The sequence below is a fragment of the Pristiophorus japonicus genome, chromosome 16 (genome assembly GCF_044704955.1).
Source record: "Pristiophorus japonicus isolate sPriJap1 chromosome 16, sPriJap1.hap1, whole genome shotgun sequence".
Lineage (NCBI taxonomy): Eukaryota > Metazoa > Chordata > Chondrichthyes > Pristiophoridae > Pristiophorus > Pristiophorus japonicus.
Window position 1 is genome coordinate 22,336,048 of NC_091992.1, and position 26,262 is coordinate 22,362,309.

The 26,262-nt window shown below is 44.2% G+C and overlaps 1 protein-coding gene across 1 annotated transcript in view; it reads right to left on the bottom strand.

Moving 5' to 3' along the window:
• blmh (bleomycin hydrolase) overlaps positions 1 to 26,262 on the bottom strand; it is a 100,203-nt gene that overhangs the window by 20,816 nt on the left and 53,125 nt on the right. The window contains exons 9-11 of the mRNA XM_070858084.1: positions 23,811 to 23,878; positions 18,913 to 19,030; positions 11,366 to 11,435 (exon numbers count right to left, since the gene is read on the bottom strand). Coding sequence (XP_070714185.1) covers positions 11,366 to 11,435; positions 18,913 to 19,030; positions 23,811 to 23,878 — 256 coding nt within the window. The remainder of the gene's footprint in view (positions 1 to 11,365; positions 11,436 to 18,912; positions 19,031 to 23,810; positions 23,879 to 26,262) is intronic.

Genomic DNA, 26,262 nt, shown 5'->3' on the forward strand with positions numbered 1-26,262 from the left:
CCCAGTCACCAGGGGAGGAACTGCAGCGAATCCCACTGCAACCTATAAACCACTTACCCCCGGCGAGAGACAGCAGATAATGACATCCCTAGGTAAATTACAACCCCGGTGTGCGAATACCAAATTTTGGGCAGAGCTGGATACAGTTTGGGTGGGCCACCAACTACACCTCAGAGATATCCACCAACTAGTCCAAGCGGCTTGCCCGGCAGAGAGTAGTGGCCGGAGGAGCCGCAGTAGCAGCCAATGCCGACTTTTTAGGGGGACGTTGGACACACGTGGTACCTTTAACCACCGAAGTAGATGGCCAACAGGCGGCCTTTGGCCCTTTTAAAACCCAGATCCAACGAGTTTTAGGTAATGCCCCTACTAATTGGAGTAAAATTACTACAACCAAACAACAAAAGGGGGCAAGGAGCCTCAGAGTATGGGGAACGATTATTCCAGATATATCAAGAGTGCTCTGGACAGGGAAACCCGGGCCGCGGCAACCGAGCATTTATCCAGACATTTAAGGACGGACTATCCGCTGCACACCAGACCATTATAAAAATGGGAGTAATTGTAACCCAGGATTATGATGAACTGGTCGAGTGGACTAGTGGCCAGGGAGGGGGCGATGAAAAATCCCAAACAAAGATAAAACAAGAAAGGGTTTTTGCAGCAGGGACGGGGGGGGGGGGGGGGGGGGAGAGGAGGACAGAAAAAGGGGACATGCCATAACTGCGGGAAGGTGGGTCACTTTGCCAAAGAATGTAAGGGGAAACGCATGGAAAAACAATGCACATATTGCGGCAAAAAGGGACATTTAGACGCGACCTGCTATAGTAAAAATGGCTATCCTAATAAGGCAAGGACCCGGTCAGAACAGGAATACCAGCAGTGGCAGGAGTACAAAGCCACCCTGTGATGCTCAGCGGCCCCTATACAAAGTAAAAAGGAGGGAAGGACATATGTGTCTGCACTAGTAGGGGACCGACAGTGTGAGATGCTAGTGGACACTGGAGCCTCAATACCCATTACCAATCTACCACTTCCCGTAACCGACAAAAAGGCTTTAATAAACGGAATAGATGGACGGCCAACACCGGCCTACCTGAGTATCACCCAAGTGGTGGAAATTGATAATTTATGTATACCCATGAGATTTTACATATGCAAGAATCGTGAGGGAACAATATTGGGGAATGACGTAATGAAGGAATTTCAGGCCCGGATTGATTGTGGCGAGGGGAAATTAACATGGCCAAAGGCAGATGGCAGTAAGGGAGATTTGGGACAGATAGCTCACCATATGGAAAGTTTAGGTGTAGCAACAGCCACAAAAACCAACTGGCATACCGAGACTGGAGGATATGGCGGCATTTGTGCCTCTGTGCCCGGGGTTTGGGCACAGACAAAATTGGATATCGGAAAGGCGGACATGGACCCTATTAAGGTCCCTGGACCATCTCATAAACCACACCGGCAATACCCTATAAGACCCGAAGCCAGAACAGCAGTTGTAGAAATAGTAAAGGGACTAGCGGAAAAAGGTATGTTAAGAGAAACAGTTAGCACCACTAACTCCCCAACATGACCAGTAGGGAAGCCAGATGGGATTTATAAACTAACCATTGACTACACCGCCCTTAATAAGGTCACCCCCAAACTATACCCGATAGTGGCCAGTCCCTCCACAATCCTTAACGGATTATCCCCTGAACATAAAATCTTTACAATCCTGGACATAGCCAATGGCTTCTGGGCACTTCCCCTCGACCCAGAATCACAAGAGAAATTCACCTTCACGGTGGAGGATAAACAATATACTTGGACCCGATTACCACAAGGGTTCCATAATAGTCCTGCCATATTTCACCGAGACATGAGCGACGTACTAAAACAAATAGAAGTACCGGCAGGAAATAGTATTTTACAATATGTCGACAACATATTAATAAGCTTCAGAAACCATGGAGGGACATCAGGCAACCCTATACCTGGTGTTACGAGCTTTGGAGACGGCAGGCTTTAAGGTCAACCCCAAGAAAGCTCAGGTAGGGAAAACCCAAGTCCTGTACCTAGGGTACTGCCTTTCAAAGGGGTTGAAAGAAATGCCCTCGGATAGGAAAAAGGCTGTCAAGGACATGCCTAGACCAGTAACTGCAAGAGGGGTGAGGAAGATACTGGGTCTCTTTAATTACAGCCTAAACTTTATCCCTGAGTTTGCAAAGATTGCCGAGCCTATACAAAGACTAGTAAAGGGAGGAAAACCGGCCATAGACCTTATAGAGTGGGGCCCTGAACAAGAACAGGCGTATAGTAAACTCAAGTCAGAACTAGTCTCCGCACCTGGATTGGGACTGCCTGACATGGGTAAAGATTTCCACATCCACTGTACCAATGAAGATGGGTTCTATACGGCCGTGGTCACCCAAGATCACGGGGATAAAAGGAGACCTATAGCCTATTACTCCACCGCCGAAGGTCCGGTGGTGACCGGATTATCCAGATGTATAACTGCATTAGACTGCACAGCTTGGGCAGTAAAAATAAGCGAGCCCGTGGTAATGACCGGAAACATCATTCTCCACACCAAACACACGTTGGTAGAAATGTTAAACACAGGAAAACTGAGAACCGTTTCTAATATGAGACGGGCAAAGTGGGAAGCAGTCCTCTTGCCACCCAACAAAGCAGTAATTATAATTAGAGATGTAGGGGAAAACCCCGCGGAGGGCATAGTGCAAGAGGGAGAGCCCCACGATTGCGGGGACGTGGATATGGACATGGAAGAGGATAGAATAAAAGACACGCCTCTTCAAACCGCAGAACAAACCTTGTTTGTGGACGGCTCGCGAAAATATGTAGAGGGACTACCTCGTACTGGATGGGCTGTAGTTAACCAGGATCTAGAGACAGTCGAATCAGGGCGAATTAATGGGGGGGTCGTCTGCTCAGGTGGCAGAATTGGTAGCCCTCATTCGGGCATTGGAACTATCAGAGGGTAAGATCGTTAATATCTATATGGACAGTAGATATGCATTCGGGGTAGTACACGATTATATGACAGCATGGGGGAGGAGGGGTTTTAACACAACCAGCGGACATCCCATAAAACACCAGCTGAGAATAGAAGCTCTCTTAGCAGCCAGTAATAAACCAAAACAGGTCGCGGTCATTAAAATTAAAGCCCACCAAAGGGAACCGGACCGAACCAGTCCAGATTGGCTGAGTCACCAGGGAAATCAAGCTGTGGACTTAGCTGCACAAGAGGCATTCGAACAAGACGAGTGTGAGGAAGCCTCAGTCAGCGCCGCTGGGGTCCAAGACGAACAGATAAGTATCGAGAAACTACACCAGGACACTTCTGAGGAAGAAAGGGGTATGTGGACAAAGCAGGGCGCAACGCAAGGAAAGGATAACGTTTGGAGACGAAACGACAAGGTAATGGCGCCTGAATGCATACAGAATACTTTATTGGAATTGCACCATGGCCTGTCCCATTCGGGACATGACCGGGAGTCTTGGAAGAGATTGGTGGTGGAAGGGGATGGGGAGAGATATTGCCAAACATTGCCATCGATGCGTTACATGCGCAGAATATAATCCAGGCAGGCCCATTAAAATTAAAGTGGGACACCAGCCCCGTCCACGGGGGCCATGGGAACATTTACAAATTGATTTTACAGGTCCTTTGCCCCCATCCCATGGAAAAAGATATTGCCTAGTGATTATAGATCAATTTACCCGGTGGATGGAAGCTTTCCCCACACGTGATTCCGACCAAGGCATCCATTTCACCGGGAAGATTGTAAAAACAATATGCCAGCTGATGGGCATAAAACAAAAATTCCACATCCCTACCACCCGCAGAGTTCTGGAATGGTAGAAAGCATGAACCGTACCCTTAAGAACGCCCTGGCCAAGGCCATGCAAACGTCAGGAAGAACGTGGACAGAAGTATCACCTATTATATTAATGAAGTTAAGAGCCACGGTAAACCAGACAACCGGATTAAACCCTTATGAACTAATGACAGGAAGGGTGATGCAATTACCAGAAAGCATCATAACAGGTGGGGCAGTTAGGCCCATTAAAAGACAAAATTAAACGGTATGTTTTGGAACTAAGCACTCAACTCAAAGGATGCGTAAATTAGTAAGAGACAATCAGGAAGAGAGAGAGACGCTCAGAAAGAGCTTGAAAGGCTCCATGACGTCCCGATGGCATCATGGTAAAAACATTACCTGAAAAACCAGGGTTTGCACCAAAATGGAATGGCCCATGTGAGGTCATAATCAGTGGAGACAGCTGTGCCTGGCTGGACATAAGAGGGAAGAGTGTCTGGAAACATTGGACCCAGTTGAAATTGTACAAAGAAACGAATGAGTAAACATAAGACATGTGATTCACGATAATGTAACCAGGATACTTGTTTATGCACCCCGAACAGGTGACGACTGCAAGCAAGTCCAAATTACGGCTACTGCTAATGTGTAAATATTGTATTGTTTGAGCGTAACAAACATGTCTAAGATAGCGTATATAATCGTGTTACTCTATGTTGTCACGGTTGTAAAGCTAATAGGATTAGAAGATAACTTGTTTTTCAAGACCCATATACGTTTACACGGCAATCGAACCGTGTGTTACCCACTAGCCCAATCAGTAGAGGCCCTGTTCGTGGCCACCCCTGGGTGGACCCCCCCGTGACTTATATACGGCGGATACCTCAGACGCACCCTGTGAGGGACAAACGGGCGAATATAGAAGGGGTATACGGGGAAGATGCGTGGAATTAATAAATCCCACAGATCCTGTGTGCAGGGGGTCCCGGGGAAAGGACGAAACGGTATGCTCAGACAATGCAAGCTACCTGCTTTGCTTCTCGGGGCAAGGATGGGGGTGTGCATATGCCCTGGTCCCCGAGAACGCCACCTGTGTGCAGACGAAGTGTGCCCATCAGGACTGTCGAGTGCATAGAGGCCAGTTTACTTGCACCTGTAACGAGCAAAGATGCCTGAACGTGACCGCAGGGAGGCAAGTTATCTGCGGTCAGTGCAACGGAACTCATGTCAGCTCAGAAACATGGGCATACCCGTTTGATGCTTACCAATTGGTAGGATCGGGCTCAAATTCAAGGGAACCGAGCAATTGGTGGTATAAGCAGTTCACGAGTGTTAGCAACACCGACGTAAAGTGTTATAGAGCTAAGGAGGGATTCGTGTTCCTCCTCAACGGCACCTTCAAGACCGCAACATCGACCCTCCCGGTCCTCTTTGCAGTAGGAACTATAGGACCACTCACTGTTCCATGCCCCAAAGGGGGCATACCCGGAGAAGGATAGTAACACGGGCCATCAGCAAGGAGTTCTGTGCCGATTGGGAGGATCCTATCACGCTGGGATCATCACTCGGCCACAGGTTCCTCGGGACCCTGTCTGTGGGGGGGGGGGGATCAGCGGGGGTAATTAGTGCCAAAAATAGGAACTATCTTATTTGTGGATTAACCATTCTGGGAAACAGCACATCTAAGGGATTGGATGCCATCAACCGGGAGCTGTCTGAATTAAGATTGTATATGCAGCAGACCCGTTATGCCGTAGATTATCAGTTAGCCTAACAGGGGGGAGTATGCATAATAATGAGACACAAATGTATAACACATGTTACGGATGAATCATACAAATGAACTCATTGAATGGCGGTGCAGACTCAAAGGGCCGAATGGCCTACTCCTGCACCTATTTTCTATGTTTCTATGTTTCTAATATCACCCAAGCCACTGATGCCATAAGAAAGCAGCTTGACGAGTTCAGACAAGGCCCAAAAAGGGGGAATAGCTGGCTTGACTGGCTATTAGGAGGATCCTGGGGGTCCTATTTAACGCATGGAGTAGTTATTCTTGTTGTAATAATAATTACTTGTTGCTTGTTTATCGGATGTTTTAATATCTGCTGTAAAGTCATGATGGCCCGAATAGTGCCGGTTGCCAGCGTGATCACCGGAAAAGAACATCTGATGGGAACACCCGGAGACGCCGAGGAAGACGGAGCGGACGACGCAGGCACAGACCACTACTTATGAAGGGTAGGCTAGAGCTACAGGCAAGGCAGGGAAGTAACTTGCCTCGAAGGTAGGCACTGAGCCACCTTCATTGTGGTCATCTGGATTTCGTGAACATCCTCCAGGACCAACTGTTGGAGTGGATTTTCGAACATAGCAAATGATGATGGGGTAAGCCAACTATCTGCCTTTCCACTAAATGAACTTTGTACCAAGAAGCCTATCTGCTGTCCCTGATGTGAACTCTGCAGCAACAAGTGACTCCTGGCCAGGTGCAGGCCACTGTTTCATAGAAAGCTTTGCAACAGAATAACTAACCACAAAAGAAGATACAGAGGAAGGGCCCCCAAACTCGCGCCATGCTATCAGGTTTCACTAGGACTAAAAAGTTGTATGTAAATGAATTGCGTTGCCATATGGATTAATTGGTTGTATGTAAATGAATTTAAATGATTGTATTCCGCCCCCTGTAAACTGCTTATAACCCCGCGGCACAAGGCACTCGGGGAGAAGGTGCCGCAGTATTTTGCTTTTGTATTAGCACTTGCTTTCTTGGTCTGGATTTAAAAAAACATTTGCAGTTAACGTGAGCTACAGCCACAACAGCCGATGTCTTTCTTGCAGGAAAGCAGAAGGGATGGTTGAATGCTGGAAGCACATTTTTCAGTGCAAAAGAATTTTTTTTTCAGTGTTGAAGACAACAATAATATCTAGTGTTTGGAGAGTACACAAAAGCTGCTTAGTTACAAACTGTTTAGTGAAAAGGTTAAATCAATTTATACAATGGTCCAAAGCTTCACTTATGTACACCGCAATTGAAGGCGTCATGGCAATTAATGGAGGCAGTTAATGAACTGTTGAGTTAAAAAGAGGACTTGAGATCATAGCCGAGTTTGAAATAGCTGTTTCAGTGACTTAAAATATTAGATGAGTTAATTTCCTTGATTTAATCAGCACCAATCGATGAACTGAAAGAACAGGCATGTTCCATTGTGAAGATTGGTATGGTTGGCATCGATCTGCCGTGTCCCTGATTGCCTGGATAGTCACCACTGTATTTGTGACACCTCTTCCTGTTTGGTAATTGGAGCATGCACGAAGTATTGTTGCAAAAACAGAAAATGCTGGAAACACTCAGCAGGGCAGGCAGCTTCTGCGCAGAGAGAAACAGAATTAGCGTTCGAGCTGCAAGGTTAACTCTGTTCCTCGCTCTCTCCACTGATGCTGCCTGACCTACTGTGTGTTTCCAGCATTTTCTGCTTTCATTTCAGAATTCCTGCATCCGCAGCACTTTGCTTTTGTTGAGGTATTGTAGTGTTTTTCTGGGAACTCCTAGATCTGGGAGTAAACAGAAGAATACTGTTCTTGACTCATTTGAGATTAAAAGCCGATATGCAAGTTCTTTCAAAAGCTATTCTTTGAATCCAATCGAGAGGCTGAAGAACTAGTACTAGGTCATCCATCAAACAACGTGGTTTTTTGAGACGATGAAGTTGGTTGAATTTGCCAAATGGAACCAATGACTTAGTTCATCCAATTTACAAAAGACTCAACCAGAAGCTACTCTTAAAAAGACTAATTGACCGGTTACAGACTTTATAGAAAGAAAGAGTGACTTGCATTTATATAGCGCCTTTCACGATCACCAGACGTCTCAAAGCACTTTACAGCCAATGAAGTACTTTTGGAATGTAGTTACTGTGGTAACATGGGAAACGTGGCAGCCAATTTGCGCACAGCAAGCTCCCACAAACAACAATGTGATAAATGACCAGATAATCTGTTTGTCTTATCGTGATTGAGGGATGTATTGGTCAGGACACCAGGGATAACTCCTATGCTCTTCTTTGAAATAGAGGCGTGTAATCTTTTACGTCAATCTGAGAGAGCAGACGGAGCCTCGGTTTAACGTCTCATCCAAAAGACGGCACCTCCGACAGTGCAGCGCTCCCTCAGCACTGCACTGGAATGTCAGCCTAGATTTGTGCACTCAAGTCTCTAGAGTGGGGCTTGAACCCACAACCTTCTGACTCAGAGGAGAGTGTGCTACCCACTGAGTCATGGCTAAAAGGACTAATTGGCCCATTACAGACGGTGTCATGTACAGTACCAATTATTGGGTTTTGCGTTATTTATATTATTTGCTTTGGTCTTCAAAATCCTGGTCTATGTGGTAATATGTGCTGTTTGAAAGAAAATTTGGTCGCACTGCACAAGCCCATGTTAACTCCATATTGATTGCTGCAACTGGTATCATTTTAGATCTTTCCGTATGCAGCTCTGTGAAGGCAGAATATTGAAAAGTACAGCTTCTGGATCAACAGGTACAAAGTGTCCTTACAGAACCAGGTTAGACTGTTGAGAGTAGAGAGCTCTAAAAACTCCAAACTTTTAACACAAATTAACACAGTACCTAATTTTCCTGGACAATACTCCAGTTGAAGGCGAACCAGTGTTTTCTAAAAGATTCATCATAACTTCCTTGCTTTTGTGCTCTATGCCTCTATTTATAAAGCCCAGGATCCCGTATGCTTTTTTAACCACTTTCTCAACCTACCTTCCCACCTTCAATGACTTGTGCACATATACGCCCAGATCTCTCCATTCTTGCACCCCTGTAAGATTTGTACCCTTTAGTTTCTATTGCCTCCCCTTGTTCTTCCTACGATCCCAACATACTAGAGTATTAATCCCCACATACCTCGCCATTATTTTGACAGCAAAGTTTGGACCAATATCTCTTCTAGAAAATAAAATCTAGAGATTTTTAAAATCCCGTAGGCAAGAAATCTTGAACCAATTTTTTCCGGTTATTCAGACTTTCTTTTCATCAGCAATAAATTCTCAAAAGAGCTGATTTCAGATGTGAAAATTCCTTCAAGAATGTCTCCACTGAACTGATTTGCACAGGCTGGATCGAGTAATTATATTTTTTAATTTTTTGGCAAACCTTGAAAGTAACGCGCAGAAGGTTCCTGACCTCTTAATTATGCCGCTTGCTTATTATTACGTGTGTAGATTAGCTAATGGAAAAACCTGACAACTCTGAAACCAAGTTTGATCCAAAGCCAATACTGAACAATAATGCTCTCTTTTGAGCGTTATCTAATGACAGTTTCAATTCAGGTGAAACCTGTTGCTCCCTGTGATTAGTACAAATGTATTCATTTGTAAGCAAGTGCTCAGTGGAAAAGTGCACCAAACGAGGCGAAAGACAATATGGTGTGCACACAGTTCATTAATCCCAGTGCCGATCTATGAAGGCAAAGGATGACTGCAATTAGATCCATGGAACTAAATAAATAACGCTGATCTTTTACATGAAAGGGCTCAGATTAGACACAAATTACCCGTTTGAGAGGTTTTTTGTTTAACACCGGTCACAACATCTGACAACAGGAATACAAGTCAAAATAATTAAAGGTAAAAGCATTTTTTATTATATGCCCAGCCATTCACCCTGTAAAGTAGCAATTGTAAATCCAATTATTACAACAGTGACTACACTCCACAAGTACTTCATCGATTGTGAAGCGCTTTGAGACATCCGGTGGTCATGAAAGGTGCTATATAAATGCAAGTCTTTCTTTCTATGTTAAATGTAACGGCCTGGTTTTTGCGGTCGGTGTGACGGTGAACTGGTAGCCTTTGAAACCGACCGCAACTTTGGGATTTGGCGCTTGCGGTCTGTCGTGGACAGCTCCCAAACAGGTGCCCCCCACCCCCACCACCCTCAGAGCCGGCAATCTGTGCAATCAGACAAATCAGGGAAACTGACGAAAACTTCAGCTCTTTCGCAACAAGTACGCGGTTAAATTCCCCACTAAAAGTTAGACCCTGCTATTCTGTACTCACAATCCCAAAACTCAAGCTGTTCAGAAAACTCCTAATTATTTCTTATCCCATTCTGAAATGCTCATGATGTACATCTGTCATCATAAAACAACTTGCGTTTATATAGCGCCTTTAACATAGTGAAACGTCCCACGGCGCTTCACAGGAGTGTTATGAGATAAAAAATTTGACAACGAGACGCTTAAGTAGAAATTAATGCAGGTGACTAAGAGCTTGGCCAAAGAAGTATGTTTTATGGAGCATCTTGAAGGAGGAAAGAGAGGTAGAGAGGCGGAGAGGTTTAGGCAGGGAGTTCCAGAGCTTGAGGCCTAGGCAACAGAAGGCACGGGCACCAATGGTTGAGCGATTATAATCAGGGATGCTCAAGAGGGCAGAATTAGAGGAGGGTTGACATCTCGGGGGGGGGGGGGGTTGTGCGGCTGGAGGAGATTACAGAGATAGGGAATGGCGAGGCTATGGAGGGATTTGAAAATAAGGATGAGAATTTTGAAATCGAGGCGTTGCTTAACCGGAACCCAATGTAGGTCAGTGAGCACAGAGGTGATGGGTGAGCGGGACTTGGTGCGAGTTAGGACACGGGCAGCCGAGTTATGGATCACCTCTAGTTTACGTAGAAGGTTAGCTACACTTCAAAACAATCTTAAAAATAAATTAAATGTTGAGCTATGATTTGCATGTTGAATATTGAATGTGTGCATTTACAAACCATCTGATGAGACCTTGAGTATAGAACATTAAGGGGTGATCTGAATGAGTTGTTTATGATTAAATGAGTTGATGGGGTAGATAAAGAGAATAGATTTCCTCTGGTGTGGGAGTTCAGAACAAGGGGGCAGAAGCTTAAAATTAGAGCAAGGCCGTTCAGGAGCGATGTCTGGAATCACTTCTTCAAACAAAGAGTAGTGGAAATCTGCAACTCTCTCCCCAAAAAGCTATTAAGGCTAGATCAATTGAAAATTTCAAAACGGAGATTGATAGATTTTTGTGAGGCAAGAGTAGTAAGGGTTATAGAATCAAGGCAGGTAGATGTTAAGATACAGATCAGCCATGGTCTAACTGAATGGTGGAACAGGCTCGAGGGGTGGAACGGCCTACTCCTGTTCTATGTTAATAACATTTTATATTAATTCTAAAGAGATCAATATGGAAACAAGTGTCTTGATTTAATTTCCACTGTTGAACTTTGCTTCAGTTGCTCACGATCTGGTTTGTGGAGATTTACTTGTGCTGCATAAATGCCACAAAAATAACAGTGAAAAATATTCATGTAACAGTCCACAGAACCACAGTGCTGATTACAGCATAGATTTCCAATCGGTCAACATTGCACGTAATCTTTTGTTTGTTGTTCCGATTATCCTGATCCAAGCACAACATTCCTTTTAATATAGTTATACTTTCATCAGGATTCAAACTGTGTGATGAGAGTCAATTTTTATATGTATTTTTTTGAAAATTACCTTTGTTCCCACTCTCCTCTCCCCATGAATTTTCCACTCTCCATTTTTCAAATTCAGCTTCATTTTCACCCTGTGTGTCAAAGTACACAAGAACAAATCATCAGCAAGATTTTAGTTCCATTATTCGCTGTGAAACAATTTAATGAATACATAGTTTTGGAACAGTGTGATGCAGTAGTCTTGCATACAAATTGTGGAATATTCTCAGTCAGAAACAACACCACAAGTGTATTGCATATGTGGAAACAGATTTTGGGGTGCATAGCTCTCAACTGCAGAGATTTTTGCAGGTTAAATTCAATCCTTTCCAGCTGTATGACTCCAATCCACATTCACTCAGGATTGACACCATCTGGTGCCTGTGGCTACACGAGCAATGACATCAAACATGATTTCAGGAGTGAATGAGTTTTAGATCCTTTTTAGATTTTGGTTTCTGTACATTAAAACAAATCTAGTTTTGTATGATTTATGCACACCTCAGAATTGTGATTTTTTTTTTTCACCTCCCCTCCCGAATCCCTACTTTAATCTCAGCATCATTTTCCTTTCCAATCACATTGTGACTGTCGAGCTTTGCAGGACAACTTAAATTTCCCTTTCATGCAAGAATGTTTTCATAGAATCATACAATGGTTTCAGCACAGAAGGCCATTCAGCCCGTCAAGCCCATGCTGACTCTCAGCTAGTCCCACTCCCCCGCCCTTTCCCTGTAGCCCTGCAATATATTTTCCTTTCGATACTTATCTAACTCCCTTTTGAAAGATAAAATTGAGTCTGCCTCCACCCTTTCAGGCAGTGCATTCCAGATCTTAACCACTCGCTGCATAAAAAGGGTTTTTCTTCATCGCCTTTGGATCTTCTGCTGATCACCTTAAATCGGTGTACTCCGGCTCTCCATCCACACAGTTTCTCTCTATCCACACTGTCCTCATGATTTTGAGCACCGCGATCAAATTTCCTCTCAACCTTCTCTGCTCCAAGGAGAACAACGCCGGCTTCATCAGTTTATCAACGTATCTAAAGTCCCTCATTTGTAGTTGGACTGACTTCAACCTACAAAAGGACTAATGGCTAAATGAATTTTTTCAAGGTGAATTATGGCCAAACCTCCTTAGAAATTGTAATCTGAACAGAGTCTGTGGCACCAAAGTTACCATATATCAGATTGAAAAGTTTCACAGTATGCAACACAGGGTGCTCAACACTCCAGGATTGTCCTGAAGTCTTCAGGAAATAAAAATTAATCTCCTGGTCACTGCCACAAGAGAAACATCATGGGGGCATTTTTAAAGAAATGTGCGTTTTTAATTTTCTTTGAACACTTTTCATTATTGGAGATGAGAAAAAGGCCGTTATTCCGAGCGGGGCAGTTGGAGGTACACTAGTAAGACCACACCTAGAATGTTATGGGATGTTTTTATGGCATGGTGACCAAAACTCAAGATATACTTGCATTAAAGAAGGCATAGAAAAAAGCGACACAATTGGTCCCAGTGTACAGGGGATGGAATACAAGTAAAGGTTAGAGAATCGTAAGCTTTATAATACAGAAAGAAGTCAGTTAAGTGGGGGTGGACTTCAAAGTATATCAAATATAAAAGTATCAATTATTAAAGAGCATATAGATAGAAAAGATGAACCCAGATTCACTTTCAATGTACATCACAAAAGTAGGATGAGAAGACATATATGGTCGTTCATTCACCACACGGACTGCAGCGGCTTAAGAAGGTCGCTCACCACCACCTCCTCAAGGACAACTTGGGAGGGACAACAAATGCTGGCCTTGCCAGTGACACCCATATCCCGAGGATGAATTTTTAAAAAATGGGAATGAGTGAAAACAGATTGAGAATAAATATTAAGAAAAACTTATTTGATCAAAGAGTGATAAATAGTTGGAGTAAGTTATCAAACAAAGTAAAAGTCGAGAAGAATGGGTTATTCAAAATGTAATCAGCTGCCACAATGGGAGAGTTCATGTCCTCGTGGAATGAGCTTTGATTGGTCAAATGGCTTTTTCTCGTGTTGTGTTGGACCCCCTAGCAACAAGTATTTCACAAAATGGGAACTTAAACAGGAGATCAAGTGAGGAGGCAGCACTGCTTGATTCAAATATAGAGGATATTGAATGGAAAGTCCATATAATAGAACAATCTTTTCACCAATGAGTAACAGAATAAATCCTTTTATACTGGTCTTTTGGTTTGGATTCCAGGAACCCATTGAGTCAGTTGCCGATATTTATGCTGTTAAAACTGGTAGATTCACGACAGCTTTAACTGAGTGTATATATCTGCTGCCGGTCTACAGAAACTGGATTCAACAGCAAAAGGGCAGAGAGTCAGCTCCTAGATGCCAGGCTTCCAAAGTCTAACTTTAAAGGCCAATTTAAAATGAGCTAAAGATGCAATTTTAGGCAGCGGACGTTGAGTGTTCGGTTTATAAAACGAATTGCAAATGGTTTATGTAATGTATTTGCGTCATGGTTTCTTGCTTCAGAATTCATAGCAACATATTGCTATTAAGAACTAGTTGGTTTATTTGCAAATATTTAACAATCACACTACACATTACCAGTTCATTCACCAGGCTCACAACCACCTGCCTCATCGTGGATGACCTAGATCCAACTGACTGGGGTTTTATTGAGTCTTGTGAACATCACGTGACTGGCTAAGCCACTCATAATGCAACAGCTCTACAACTATTTTTGTAGAAAAACAGAAAATCAAGTGCCCCCTGATTAAAGGGGGGGGGGGGGGGGGCACACCAAACAATTTTAAACAAGTGCCCCCTTGTTTTTTTTTTTAGTGCACTAAAAAAAAACCACAAATTTTACAAGTGTCCCCTGGCCAAAAGGGGGGTGGGGGCACTAAAACCGGCAATTAAACAAATTAAACTTTAAGCAATAATAATCAAATTAAAATTTGGTTGCCGGGGGGTGCCAAGGATGCACTCCAGTCCCTCCTGTGCCGCAACAGCTCTACAAACCTGGGAGAATCCTCACAGGTGCATACATTACAGTTACTAGGCCTTCTTCAAGGTTTACCTTGTGGTCCTATGATCACTGGACACAGGCCCAAAAAAATGTTATTCCCCTGAACTTGACACTTAGTTCCTCAACATGGACCTTGGAAAGATTGAGGTGTGGGATTGTGGGAAATGAAAATTTCTCGCCAAAATGACGGAAGTGTTGCTCAATTAGAGGTCAAGGTGCACGGTGTGGGGAAAAACAGACAGAAGTCCAGCATGACCCAAATCCAGCCCATACTCAACCACCAACAGTGGAAGCTCAGTATCTATAATCCCTAGCAGTTATTTATCATTACTGAACGGGCTTTCTTTTTAACAAAAGTCTTATGCCCACATCAGCTTTTTTCACTGCAGACACAAATGAAAGATTAATGGTGATTAAAGAGAAAAATAATTTCAGGAAGTCAGTCACCAAGTTTTGCTTCAACGAGTATTAGAAATAGTGGATCATGTAATCTATTTAGTTTCTGATACCATTTATATGGTTTATAACAATGTTTGGACAGAGCCCTGTCAGCCTTGATCAAAGAAGCAGATTCCCTTTAATTGGATGTACATTTTACTTAAGTTTATCTGTTATCAGTTTAATTCCATTTTAAATGGAACATGGATGATGGCCACGACAGGCAGCTCCAACTGAACTGCTAGACACACACGGCCTTGTTTTGTTTGCACAAATTTCTTCCTAGTTTTTCCAATTCTGCACTTTTACAAGTTTGGCTTCAAATTCAGAAGAGCTTCAGTCACATCTACATTGAATGGCAATTTTAAAACATATTATTTTGGAATTTTTGCTTGCGTCAAGGCGAGGGACATTTGTGCTGAGGAAATGGCTCGCTTGCTCATATCAGGCACCCAGTATCAGCATCAAGCCCTTCCCAGATCAGGTACAGCATATCCTGAAGCACAGTGAAGCTCCCTCTACTCTGCCCCAATAATGTGCCTCTGGCGAGCATCCACATTATTTTTTCCCCGCGCCAGCTACCCTACTGGCTTGTGAGGGAATGACAATTACTACTAAATTAGTGACCCTTTTCAGCTGCAAGCCCACGTCCACTGGAAGCGGATTAGGACCACCAAACCCACTTCACATTAAAGCCAGCAGGCAGAGTTTCATCCCATTAGTGAAGGCCGGATTTGCAACCGGGGCCCAGAAATTTCAGCGCATAATCTACTGCACTGCTTAATCACTCACATGAAGTGCTTTTTAAAAATCTAATCTCATGTGGTGATGTGTAGTGATGAAAGCACAATTAGCACTCTCTACTAAATCCTCAAGAAGACGTGATTAATGGTGATACTATCTGCAAATACTGAAAGGTCACTGAACAGAGTTAACACACATAATAATGGAAGCAGTTCTATGTTCTGGGCCTACATTCGATCGATGCTTGGGTTTTACTGTACAACAAGCTGGCTGGTTACTGATTTGTGATATAAAACTGGTGAGAATAACTGTTTTATATCTTTTTAATACAGGAATTGGCTTCTTGAATTATACTAAACTTATGAGGGGGCTTAGATAGAGTGGATAGGAAGGACCTATTTCCCTTAGCAGAAGGGTCAACAACCAGGGAGCATAGATTTAAAGCAATTGGTAGGAGGTTTAGAGGGGATTTGAGGGGGAATCTTTTCACCCAGAGAGGTGGTGGGGGTCTGGAACTCACTACCTGAAAGGGTGGTAGAGGCAGAAACCCTCACCACATTTAAAAAGTACTTGGGTGTGCATTTGAAGTGCCGTAACCTACAGGGCTACGGACCCAGAGCTGGAAAGCTCTTGGTCGGCCGGCGCGGACACAATGGGCCGGAATGGCTTCCTTCTGTGCTGTAAATGTCTATGATTTTATGATTGAGCTGACTATTCAAATGACTGACTTCTCCAATATCGCATTCTTTTCCCTTGGTCCTGCTGGGACTGGGACGGTCCTGGGCGGGTCTGTCACTTTTTACGGCAATTTACGCATAGTGCAACTGATGGAGGGAGACGAGATTTCATTCAGTTAACTGCAGTCAAACAAGGATGAGCAATAAATGCTGGCCTTGCCAGCGACACCCACATCCCATGAACGAATACAAAAAAAGTGTGAACAAGCAGAATGCATTTATTCCTTTCGCACTACAGATCCATGAACATCTTTGCCATATTCTGCCATTGGGAAAAGGGACCTGTTTTTAGCAATGGAAGTAGGAAGGTAGTATGTAGAATGTCGTCCTCCTGGAACCTGATCTACAAATGTGTCAAACTACATAAAAGTGCTTTTATAAACTCTAATGTATGCACCTGTCATAGGTTTGTGTCCCCTGGAGATGGAGTACACGGTGTCCACCGGTACGCTCACGGCCTTCCGCGAGAGGTGGGCGCCAGAGGGACTGGAGTGCATCATCACCCCCGGCAACCAAATTTGAATTTGATTTTATATGTTTAAAGTTTAATTTGTTTAATTGCCGGTTTTAGTGCCCCCACCCCTTTTTAGCCAGAGGGCACTTGTATAATTTGTCTTACATAATTTGTGTTTTTAGTGCCCTAAAAAAAAAAGTGCACTTGAAAAGTGTTTGGAGTGTCCCCCCCTTTAATCAGGGGGCACTTGATTTAAATGTTTATTTTTATTCACAACAAAAGAGTTGTAGAGCTGTTGCATTGTGAGTGGCTTAGCCAGTCATGTGATGTTCACAAGACGCAATAAAACCCCAGTCAGTTGGGTCTAGGTCATCCACGATGAGGTATGCAGTTGTGAGCCTGGTGGATGAACTGGTAATGTGTAGTGTGATTGTTCAACCTTTGTCAATAAACCAACTAGTTCGTAATAGCAATGTGTTGTTATGAACTCTTAAGCAAAGAACCCATGAAGCAAATACATTGCATAAACCATTTGCAATGGAGCCCACAAATGAGTCAATGGTGAGACAATTCATCCCTCAGATCTCCTTAAATCAACTCAGGATTTGGTGTGAAAAGGCTTGGTTGAGTTTGTACAGTTAAGTTGTGGCAACTTTGCTTTCAGCTCCAATCATTTCAGCCAGCTCCCAGTTTTCAATCATTCCAGAAAAATTAAGGACCAAGGATATTTGGAAAAGAAAACTGCATTCGAAGTACAAAGTAAAAAACTAAATTAATGCACTTGGCTTGGGTGGGGAACAGGGTGCAAATATTTTACTGTGTGTTGAAAGTTTGTCTGCAGGAGAGAACAGAGGCAGATTCCCAAGTTCTGAAGTCATCCCAAAACCATATAAAAAAGGAGGATTTGAAAGACGTCAATGTAAACAGACTCCCCACAACTTGTACAGGGGCAGCATTTAAAATCCAGACCGATCAGTGGCAGGGTCGCCCGGAATCTGTAAAATGTTCCCGAATCCGGACCCGCTGAACCTGCTGCCCTTGGGGCCCCGTCGCTGCCCGACCTGCCCAAACAGCTCCTCCTCGGCGGGGAACCCCGCCCGCCACCCCACCTCTCTGACGTTCCGAAATCCGGAAATATCCGAACCTGGGCTCTGGTATTTCTGGATTTGTGACGTCAGAAAGATGATCGAAAGTCCGGAAAAGCCTGGAATCCAGGACGGCCTCGGTCCCGAGGCTTCCCGATGCTGCACCTGTAATGGGTTGCAAGAAATCTCACTGAAATGCACATTAGTAGCATTTTAGACCCACCATTAATCTAATGGTAAATTGAGATTGACATTTCCTAATCGAGTCTGGTTTACCAATGGCCTTTGAGGTTTACTGTGCTCTTATAATTATGTTAGTGATTTAATGGAAAGCAGTATCTTTTTTTAATTTGCCAATTTGTTGACTCACTGGGTCTTTGATTTTAAAAACACTGACTTCGTGCTTTGCTCACCTCTCTCCAATTCTGTTGCCGAGAGCCAGGTTGCCAGAGCTTTACATCCATGCCATTTGGCAGCGTATCCTTGCGTCAGCGAGTAATATTAAATATTGTATTAAGGGGTCTACAGTTTCAAAAAGTTTCTTCTCAGTTCATCTGGTTTATGTAAACATTAGTAAAAGGGCATACGAGGCCCATTTAAAACAAAAAAAATTCAAATTTTTGACGTCAAATGCACTGATTTCAAATAGCACACACTGGCAATGAACTGAACAACAATATAAAGTGCAAATTACAATGGCATGTTGAGGAATTATTTACACACTGGTAAAACTTAAAAAGCGGATGATGTTTGGCCGTACTAAATTTAAAGAGGAATGCTCAGTTGTAAGCCTGTTGTTTATGCAGTTTTACTGTGGGAAAATTCAACGTTTGCAAGTTCATGAGACCGCACCGCCTTCCGTGAAGCTGAAAGTACACAGCAGTGATGTTTACTTGTCAGACTTCAAAACCAACGTAGTAACCTCTGGCCGAACAATGCGCACTATTGTGTACGAAGTAGCGGTTTCCTTCTCTCTTTGGAAAACATCACTACAAATCAAATGGCTCTGGACAGGTCCAGTCACCTGCGTAAACACAGCCCCAGGGGGGGGGGGGAGAAACGTGTAACTGCTGAGTGAGAGTTACCTTTTCAGAGAAGCCAGTCAGAACCATCGCATGCGTCATCAGTGATTCGCCGTACATCAGTCTTTCTGCTTTGCCCAAGTTCTGCAGACTAACTCCAAACAGCAGCTCTCGGTTAAGTCTGCAACAAAACACAAACTTTCGTGAATCGACAACCCCTTTTCTTTTTTTTTTAAAAAAGCATTTACTTTTGTCATCATTGGGTCTCGTTTCTATTACTGGTTTTCTTTTGCTAGCTACACACCTTTGTCCTCATTCTCTGTAACAAGATACTCTTGTGCATCCCGTGCAAAAATAAATAACTATTTGCCTACGCTCAGTCTGCTAACAGGTAGGAGCATCAGTCCACACCATCACTTACAGCAGTGGCCAGAAATGTTTCAAACAAGCGTTCTTAGCAGCTGTATGGAGTGGTGCTCTACATGAAGATCGAGTACCACAAGCTCTGATGCAGTAAAGACCTGAATTTATATAGCGCCTTTCATGACCACCGGACGTCTCAAAGCGCTTTACAGCCAATAAAGTACTTTTGGAGTGTAGTCACTGTTGTAATGTAGGAAACACGGCAGCCAACATGTGCAAAGCAAGCTCCCACACACAACAATGCGATAATGACCAGATCATCTGTTTATGTTATGTTGATTGAGGGATAAATATTGGTCAGGACACCGGGGATAACTCCCTTGCTCTTCTTCGAAACAGTGCCATGGGATCTTTAACGTCCCCGAGAGGGCAGACGGGGCCTCGGTTTAATGTCTCATCCGAAAGATGGCACCTCCAACGAATGCAGCACTCCCTCAGCACTGCACCGGAATGTTTTGTGCGCTCAGGTTCCTGGAGTGGGACTTGAACCCACAACCTTCTGACCCAGAGGCGAGTGTGCTGCCCAGACACAAATCTGGTATGTTGGTCACACGAGCAAAACATTTCACAAAAATGACATCAATCATAACTTTAAACCTATAAGCTGCACCTTTATACTAAACTAACTCTGCTGCCTTCAAATTATTACAGGTGTATACAGTCCCTTTTGAAATTATACAGACCATATTTTCCTTGCTAGTACTGAATGTGCACTTCCAATAACAACGCACTAGATTATTACTTATTGATATTCAAAGTATACTAAGAATCAGATTTACTTTTTAGATTCTTTATAATGATGGCAATCCGTGTCGGGCGACAGAATTTCATATACTCTTTTCTACATCAGGGTTATTCCAGTAATCTCCCCTGCTCCCAGCAAGTGCCTTGCGAGTAGCAAGTACTGGGTGGAAAACTGGTGCTACCATATTGCAGCCCTACCTTGAGTGCACTCCATGGTGGGAGCCAGGGATCACTGAATTTATCTGATCGTATGCACCACACAATTGTACCCGTGTATTTTACATCTCCCAGTGCCAACATTTCCCCAAGTCCTTTATTCAGGTGTCTATCCTCTCTGTAACCAACCATTCTTAACTGTATATCTACCCCTCAGCTTCTGGAGCTGAATGGATACGAGGACACACAGTGCTTAATCGGAAAATCAGCCCCTTTTTGCAGTAAATACTACATCTAGAGGGAGCTGTGAACCTTCCTTTGACTGGTGTTCCAAAAAAATGAAAAGTGCAGAAAGGCTTGCATCAAAAAAAGATTTTACTAAGCCACACTACTGATAGGAAGTAAACCTGTGATCTAGTCGGATTAAAATGAATAGGTATTTTAATTAAATCCTCTCTTTTGTTACGTGTTCTAAAGCCTCAATTTTGTGCAATCCACTGCAGCTCTATTGTTTAGAGCAGAAGTAATTTAGAACATGGGAAGAGAGACTGGCCTGGACATTAAAGCAGAGGTGGTTTCGGAGCGGGAGAGGGAGAGTTGGAATTGCGTGCATAGGATCCGGAAGAAAGCTATAACAGGTCGCAATGTCCGGTCTAATGATGATTTTTCTGCCGGGTTTCAGGTCCCCCGAGAACGGGAGTGATGCACACGTGGACAGTGCAATCCAAACCTCATTATTTCAAGGGTCAATTCAAAATTGGAATTTGGAGGAGCGAGGAGGTTTTGGAAGGAGACGGAGAAAGTTAGTGAGAATGGTTTCAGGACAAGCAAGGTCAGCACGGAAATCTAACCATGTTTCCCTGGAGTTACCGAGCCAGAGAGCCAGAGAGACGTCATTTTCCCAGCAACGGGAGGAAGAAACCAGTTGTCTTTGCCAAGGTGGTGTGGTTGGAGGAGACTGAGGTGGTGAGCAGAGTGGCATTGTGCCCCAGTCTCGGATCCACTGCAGGAAGCAGTTTAATGACGCAACCAGGTCAGGAGAAGGGAGTGCAGTTGCTGCTTCACGTGTTCCCGATGTTGGGGAAGTCCAGAACCAGGGGTCATGGTCTAAGGGTAAGGGAGTAAGCCATTTAGGACCGAGATGAGGAGAAACTTCTTCACTCAGAGAATTGTGAATCTGTGGAATTCTCTACCACAGAAAGTTGTTGAGGCCAGTTCATTTGATATATTCAAAAGGGAGTTAGATGTGGCCCTTATGGCTAAAGGGATCAAGGGGTATGGAGAGAAAGCAGGAATGGGGTACTGAAGTTGCATGATCAGCCATGATAAGAACATAAGAATTAGGAACAGGAGTAGGCCATCTAGCCCCTCGAGCCTGCTCCGCCATTCAACAAGATCATGGCTGATCTGGCCGTGGACTCAGCTCCACTTACCCGCCCGCTCCCCGTAACCCTTAATTCCCTTATTGGTTAAAAATCTATCTATCTGTGACTTGAATACATTCAATGAGCTAGCCTCAACTGCTTCCTTGGGCAGAGAATTCCACAGATTCACAACCCTCTGGGGTCAATATGATCATATTGAATGGTGGTGCAGGCTCGAAGGGCCTACTCCTGCACCTATTTTCTATGTTCCTATGTTTCACATACATCCTGTGGTGTGCAACAACCCTGCCTCTCTCTGTCTTGCCAAGCACACTCCATCCTTCCTCACACCCACTTACGTTTCAAGAGCACCCATGGTTGCCTTTTTATACATCTCCCCATTTATTATTCCACCAACGCCACTCAGCCCAATTCTTATGCAATGTGATGGATCTGACTCATAGCCTCCCTCACCGAATGTACTGCATCCATCAGGTGAATGCTACAGCCACCCATGGGTCTGTTCTTTCAGCCCTTGTAGGAGAGCACAAAACACATGGGAGAGGGAGAGGGCTGGTGGTAGGCAAAATGATGCAGAGGAGGAGGCCATGGAGATAAGTGGCACCTCTGCATCCCTGATAATCAGAGATGGAGCGACTAGGAGTTCGCAGATGCTCGGTGACAGAATTAAAAATATCTCCGACACATGTTGACTTTGTGAGAATGTCTGCCACGGAGAGTGGCCGCCTCTATGGAACGTCACGCATGGCTCTCAAATGAGTGCATGCAGGCCCATGCAGGATGGCAGATATCTTATCCATGGACTTGTAACCAGTCGCTGATCCCCACCAAGCTGCTCCCCAGCAGAGAACATAAGAAATAGGAGCAGGAATGGGCCTTTTGGCCCCTCGAGCCTGCTCTGCCATTCAATAAAATCACGGCTGATCTGATCATGGACTCAGCTCCAATTTCCTGCCCGCTCCCCATAACCCTTTACTCCCTTATCTCTCAAAAATCCATCTCCGCCTTAAATATATTCAATGATCCAGCCTCCACAGTTCTCTGGGGTAGAGAATTTCATAGATGTACAACCCTCAGAAGAAATTTCTCCTCATCTCAGTTTTAAATGGGCGACCCCTTATTCCAAGACTATGTCCCCTAGTTTTAGTTTCCCCTAGGAGTGGAAATATCCTCTCTGCATCCACCCCTCATTATCTTTTCAGTTTCGATAAGATCACCTCTCATTCTTCTGAACTCCAATGTACATAGGCCCAACCTAATCAACCTATCCTCATAAGTCAACCCCCTCAACTCCGGAATCAACCGAGTGAACCTTCTCTGAACAGCCTCCAATGCAAGTATATCCTTCCTTAAATATGGAGACCAAAACTGTACACCGTCATCAAATCAAATCATAGGCAATCCCTCAAAACGAGGATGACTTGCTTCCACGCCAAAATAAGGATGAGTTCACAGGTGTTTCGAAAGAAGAAACCGAACTATATCCTCAAGGGTGGAAGATGCCTGTGCGTGGATTTTTTTTTAAAAACGTGTGGTGACCGTTGCACACCAGCCACCACACGGGCTTGACAGAGCTAGGTCTTGGTCCAGTGGCAAGGATTACTCAAGACTGCTCTGCTGCACGGACCCAGTGGCCTCACCAATACCCTGTACAGTTGTAGCAGGACTTCTCTGCTTTTATACTCTATCCCCCTTGCAATAAATGGCGATAGGAATGAAGTGGTGCTGGGCAAGGGGAGGGACGATGGCGAAAGGAGACATGGAATTGGGAACTCCACTCAAAGCGCTCTCACTTCTCACCACCAATCCCCACTTCAGCCAGTACCCGACACGTTGCCTCGTCTGCCAATGGCCGAGTCTGCCCCTGCACAGGTGCAGACGGAGCAATCATTGGCGGGGTCCCCAGGGGCTCCAAAACCCAGAGGTCGTCGAGTGCCCAGCAACATATTTTTTTTTTTTTTAATAACAGGGAGCATTGGTACCCACAACGTTCTGTGGTTGGACATCTCTCCGAATTAACCTATAAAATTCATAATCGGAATTTGCAGTAAAACCACTTTTCACTTGAGGGCGTGCAAAGAAGAAAGTGAAAATATTTCAAAAGCTTTCAATGTTCAAAAAAGCAAACAGTAAAATGCACAACATAGAATTAGAACAACGGAAATGGGTGCGTGTTAAAATGGTCCATTCGCCAGACCACATAATTTTGGTCTATACAGCACAACTTTATTTGCTTCATGGTTTTGTACTTACACTTTGGGATCATTAATCCCCTGCTTGCTGTAGAATTGTTTCCCTACATCACTGCCAAACCACACTGCCTAAAAAGGTAAAGATAATGAACAATATTAGAAATAAACAAAGAAATTGCATTTATATAGCACCTTTTGTGACCTCAGGACATCCCAAAGTGCATTGCAGCCAACGAGGGAGGTACTTTTGAAGTAAAGTCACTGTTGTAATGTTGGAAACATGGCAGTCAATTTGCACACAGCAAGATCCCACAAACAGCGATATGATAATGATAAGATAATCTGTTTTAGTGATGTTGGATGAGGGATAAATATTGGCCAGGACTAGGGAGAAATTACCTGCTCCTCTTTGAAATAGTGTCATGGGATCTTTTATGTCCACCCGAGAGGGCAGACGGAGCCTAGGTTTGAAAGACGGCACCTCAAACAATGCAGCACTCCCTCAGCACTGCACTGTGTCAGCCTAGAATGTTGTGCTCAAGTCCCTGGAGTGAGACTTTAACCCATAACGTTCTGACTCAGGGGCAAGGGTGCTTCCTATTGAGCCAAAGTGGACACCTATTCGTATTGACAGAGATCTATTACACTATACAACTTATTACACTAATAAAAAACATTCTCTTTGTTTATAGGCATCAAGTCACAGGATTAGCAGGGAGCAGTTCTTCGGACGGTATCGCCCAGTGTGATCAGGGCCCTGCCCCTGAGGCAGAGACTTTACTCACAGTAGGTCCAGAAAAGGTTCAGTTTGCACAACAAAAATCGTGGTCAGAGTCGGGGCCAGAACAGGAGACATGACTTCAGGTCCACACACACGTGGCAGAGGGGGGACAGGGAGAGTGCCTGGAGTGAGAACCAACATCCAGAGGATAAACAGGAAATAAAGTCATAAAAAAGATTAAATACAGAATCTCCAATGGAACTGCAGTGGATGCGAGGTGACAGCTCCCACTCAGAGACTTTCACAGTCTGTGAATTACGGAGAAAATGGCAGGGAAACAAACCTTTTTTTTTTAAAAAAGTGTTCCATTAAAAAAAAGACTTTGCTGCTCAAAATCCCATTGTAGTCATTTGAAAGAAACTGCATGGAAGCCTTTTTGCAATGAAACGAAAAGCTTATTAAGTTGCTACAATTTCAAAGAAACTTTCTAACAGAAGCTGAATGTTTTGATGCGCTTTCATTGCGAGTATTAGGGGAGGTTTGTCGAGTAGCTGACCATTGACAAGACTTTTCTACAACATCATATATTTAGAGAGCACCTTTAAAGTAGTGAAACGTCCCCAAAGTGCTTCACAGGAGTATTATGACACCGAGCCACATAAGTAGAAATTAGTGCAGGTGAGGTCAAAGAGTTAGGTTTTAAGGAGCACCTTGGAGGAGGAAAGAGAGGCGGAGAGATTTAGGCAGGGAATCCCAGAGCTTGGGGCCTAAGCAACAGAAGGCACGGCCACCAATGGTTGAGCGATTATAATCAGGGATGCTCAAGGAGGGCAGAATTAGTTAAAAATGATTATGGTTGAGAACGTTTTCAGTCTCACAGAGCCATGTTCTGGTCTAAGAAGTGGCTCCAACCCAGGGGAGGTAAGGGAGGGTGGAGGCAGCTCGCGATAGACTCTGATGAAAGCAGGGCTGAGCGGCTCACACTCCCACACCAAGGTCAAAACCTGTGCTTTACGGGAGAGACTACCAGAGGTACAGATGAAATTCATTCCCATGTGGCAAGATCAAGCAGCTTTGGCAAGCTTTTTGAGAGTAGAAGGCAACTCCGTAATGAACTGCCCACAATTTTTGTTACCTTACAATGTCAGTTACTTAAAAAAACAATTGTCCCTGGGCAACACCATGGGAAAGGAACTTGTTTGTTAAAGGGAGATGAATATGTTGAGAGCATTGTCTTGTTTTTGCCTGTAATTGGTACTCTAAAAAGATAGTTATACTTGAACTGTGTGCTCACGTGGCATTGTTCGCAGGTACTCTGCCACTTGGAGTAGGATTGGGAGGTTCAGCGAAGATGGAGCTGTGCTTAGCCTGGCTGGTCACTGCACCAGTGCTCCCGGGTGGGGTTAAATAGGTACATGCTGGAAATCCCATGTTTTTGGAGGATGTCACTATGGGGCAGCATGTAGATTTGAGAGGAAGGGGCTAAGGATAGTTCCTTGTGGGGGGGGGGGGGGGGGGGAGGAGGAGGGAACGTAAGGTAATGATGAGGGGCTGGGAAGAGATGTCATTGATGGAGATGCTCCGGATACAATCACAGATAGGTAAGTGAAACAATCCACTGAGCTAATAATAAGAAAAGAGCTAGACGAGGATGGTGTGGTTGACCTTGTGAAAGACTCCAAAGAGGACAAGGAGGGTGAGTGCACCATGGTCGTAATCAGAGAGGATGTCACTTGTGACTTTGATTAGAGCTGTTTCATTGCTGTGGCAACCGATTAGAGATTCACACATG